Source organism: Drosophila teissieri, chromosome X (assembly GCF_016746235.2).
Source record: "Drosophila teissieri strain GT53w chromosome X, Prin_Dtei_1.1, whole genome shotgun sequence".
Classification (NCBI taxonomy): Eukaryota; Metazoa; Arthropoda; class Insecta; order Diptera; family Drosophilidae; genus Drosophila; species Drosophila teissieri.
In genome coordinates, this window is record NC_053034.1 from 3,687,539 (window position 1) to 3,691,159 (window position 3,621).

General features: G+C 44.2%; 1 protein-coding gene across 1 annotated transcript; it reads right to left on the reverse strand.

Annotated features, from left to right (window-relative positions):
* Positions 1 to 693: 693 nt before the first annotated feature.
* Positions 694 to 1,569, reverse strand: LOC122625237. The gene has a single exon (XM_043805251.1). It carries the CDS (start codon positions 1,435 to 1,437, stop codon positions 817 to 819), a length of 621 nt encoding a protein of 206 aa, XP_043661186.1. The 5' UTR covers positions 1,438 to 1,569; the 3' UTR covers positions 694 to 816.
* Positions 1,570 to 3,621: the final 2,052 nt, after the last annotated feature.

A 3,621-nucleotide genomic window follows, 5' to 3' on the forward strand; every position in this document is an offset into this window, starting at 1 on the left:
TGTTGATGTTGATGTTCTGCATTCAGATCGCCGCATCGACAATTTGGTCGATGGTCGCGCCAAGGCTTTTCCTTGCAGTCGGGGGAAACCGCTAGACGCGACTACAAGCGACCGGATGAATGGGGATTAGAGGACCGACATCGAGACTGAGACTGCGACTGAGACTTGGAGATTTGGTTTGGATATGTATGAAAAGCGCGGAGCGACGATCGCGCCTAAGGTTTTGCAATGTGGATGGAAATTTGGCGAGTACGCACGCCAGGCCGGCGCAGGTGACCGATCTTTGGATCACCAACAGCAACGTGATGTGGTCAGTTAGCTATACGATGTGCAACCAGAAATGGGTGCAATGGGAAAAGGTTTTTGTAATTACGACAGCATTACTCTGTAGCACCTTATTGCCCGTAAGAACTATAAAAGAAAATCAGAAAACTAATCAGCAATATGCAGACAAAAAAGATCGTTTGCTCTCGAATTCCTGACAAGCGGAAGAGGTTAACGCTTTAGCCATGGAAACTCACACGAAGCCCTTCGCCTCCTGCGTCATTCGATGAAAACAAACAATGCGTTAATACAGTCTCATTCGTTTTGCCATAAAGTAAATACACAACAAGGGCCGGCGGCTGAAAGGACATGGAGCTGGAGTTGGAGTTGGAGATGGCCAGGAGCAAGGCCACCGATAAGAGATGGCAATTCATATATATATATATATATTTACTCAGCTTTAGCGTTTTTGTTTAAAGCAATTTTAACCGATCCCCTTTGTGGCATAACCGATCAATCTTTATGGCAGCTCGCATAAAAATTTACGACTCATCATCGATAGCAGGAGGATAGGATGAGCAGGAGGAGGAGCAGGAGATTCGGCCAGAAATATCCACAAATGAGCCGATGGCCCCGACTATCGCCAAAGGTATAGTGGATGATGCCGCGCCGAGTGCGGAGGACATCGTTCAGATAGCCATTGGTCATCTTGTTCTCAATGAGGCACTCGTGCATCAGATCATCCGGCAGCTGGATGTGAAATGGGAAGCAGTACATGTGGGCCACCTCCAGTTTGATCGTCTCATTGCTGCTATCGTCCAGGCAGAAGAACGTGTTCGTATTGCCCACTTGAATGCGCGCACAGTTCTGCAATGGCGAATCCTTCATCAGCACCATGACGAAGTCCAACGAGCTGGGCATGTACAGGGCAAATGGCTCGCCGGTCTTGACGAAGGTATCCCGATATTTGGTGAAGGCCATCAGCGGATAGGTGCCGCCGCACTTTCGCTCAAACACCTGCACCTCCTCCACCAAGTACCTGCATCTCTCCGGCAGTTTGTCCTTCAACTGCTCACACTCGATGCATGTCTCGTGGGCAGCGTTGACCAGGATACCGCTGAAATGGAGCAGCAGCCACCAGCTGATCTCAATCCAAATCCCGGCCAGCTCCATCCCTTCTCGAGTGGCCAATCAAATTCAATGTGCTCGTGTCAATCGCTGTGCGTCACTGTGTGTGTCTCGAAATCGATTCATTTCGATTTCGAACTGCGGCAAATACCAAAATAATTACACACTAAGGTAGACAGATGGCCAGCAGTTTGCTGGGGTCGAATGACTCACACTATCTGGGTCGTGACTTGAATACCCAAATGCCCTGAAAAAGTGGCGATTCCATTAGCTCCCTAATAGGTTTTGGGGAATTTATGCATTTTGGATTTGGATATAGTAAATCTAATCATTAATTGTTATTAAATAATTTTCTAACATAATATCTTCGCTTTATTTCTTTCATCCATGCAGGTTTTGAAACTCCACGATTTCGAAGACTGTGCGCTGAGAGGAAGATTCAAGCATACTGATAGCAAAGAGGTGAGCCTTAAAACAGAAAGATCTTTTCATTATTGATATTTAATTTCAAATATTAAGCGAAATGTCTCGATTCGTATAGGATTGTGCTTTATTTGTAAAGACGCCACTTAGAGATACCCAACAGTGGTGTTATTCATTCACTGGCGCTGATTTGCTGCCGATTTAATTGATTCAATTACGGGCGGCATTATTTCAATTAAGCAATATAACGAGAGACGATCGTTGATGGAGGGGGGTGCTTGACATGACACGTTGGAGTCGAGTTGAGTCGAGTTGAGTTGAGGTGAGTCGAGTTGAGTTGAGTAGAGTCGAGCTATCATCGATAATTATGACGAGTGCGATGGATGCGATGGATCGGTTCTGATTTGCCTGCATAGCATTGGGTGATTAATGCAACGGCAGTCTGCAGACTGCCAACTGTTCGGCTTCCTTCAATCTACAGTCCTCAATCGTCGATTGAGTGATGGACTGATTGGCTTTTCCGGAAGAAAACACTCGGCAGATTGTGATTGCATAATCCGTTCGAATGCAGCAGCAGTGGTTTTGATTTAATTGATTTTCAGCCACAGTCAAATGTAATTAATTAATAGAAGGAATGGAATCGATGGCAGGATTTATTAAAGTAGTAAAGCTCATGCTCACATTCCCCCTTGAATCAGATGTGCCAACCCCATTTATTCTGTCACCGATAATCTTCAATCGCAGAAGATAAAACTCCGGCTTTTCTTCGATATATTGTATATTGATCTCAAGTCTTTAATCTTAGGATTTCGGTCCCTACAATCGCCTAACAAAGTTCTTGAATTCTTTGTGCAAGCTTCGGTTTCTGTTTCTGTTTCGGTTTTCTTGGCTGCAGACCCTGTTGTTTGGATCACTTTTTGATTTATCTGACAAATCAATTTCATTCTCGCCTCCCCTCCCGTTGAGTTTGCATTTAAATTATTTGGTTTCTGTGCCCGCGCAGTGGAGAATTTGGAGGGTCTTTAATTTAATATTGTATTTAAGGCGCTGATTTAACGGCATTCTGTCTGCCAATGCTCGTTCGGTTTTTGTGTATGTGTGTATATCTTCTCGATTTGTTTATTTTACATTTGTGATGTCTCTGGTGCTTTGGATGGAATTATGAATTTATTGATTTTGTCATTAATGGGATTTCCTTTCGGCGCAGCAGGTGGCAATTGTCATGCTGCCAGTGTTGTCAACATACACAACATACGCTCTTGTGATTTATGGTCTGGGCTCTTCTTCTCGCCGCCTTCTTTTCGATTTTTGATTTTCGATTTGTATATAGACGCACTTTTGATCGGAAGTTGGCACACCATTTGCGGCAAGTGCTGTCGTTCTCCATATTAATCGCCGGGCCACGAAGTCTGATACTTCCGTCGTTCTCCGTCGTCCGCCGCCCCTCGCTCCTTTGACTCGAAATTGTGTCACGGAGAATTGGAGAATCGGAGAACTGTAGAATCATATTGATTTTTGACTACACAGTATCTAGGGTGAGGATCAGTGGTATATTCCTGGAAACTCCCAATGATGCCAAAGATATCCGCACAATGTATGCTCAAGTTTATTCTAATCCCAGCGACGAAGAGGCAAATAAGAACTGGAACCTCAAAAAACCCTACAATAGTTAAATTCTAGAATAGAAAAGTTTCATAAAATTGGTTAAAATAGTTCAATTGATGGGTATCTAGGGTATTTCAGCAGTCGTCTTATCTCCGCAAGGGCTACTTCGTTTTCAGCCTTTGCTGTTTTCTTCGATAGTTA

What these genes read in the sequence shown, in the direction of transcription:
- LOC122625237 (XM_043805251.1), bottom strand. Translation starts at nt 1,437, where the DNA reads ATGGAGCTGGCCGGGATTTGGATTGAGATCAGCTGGTGGCTGCTGCTC.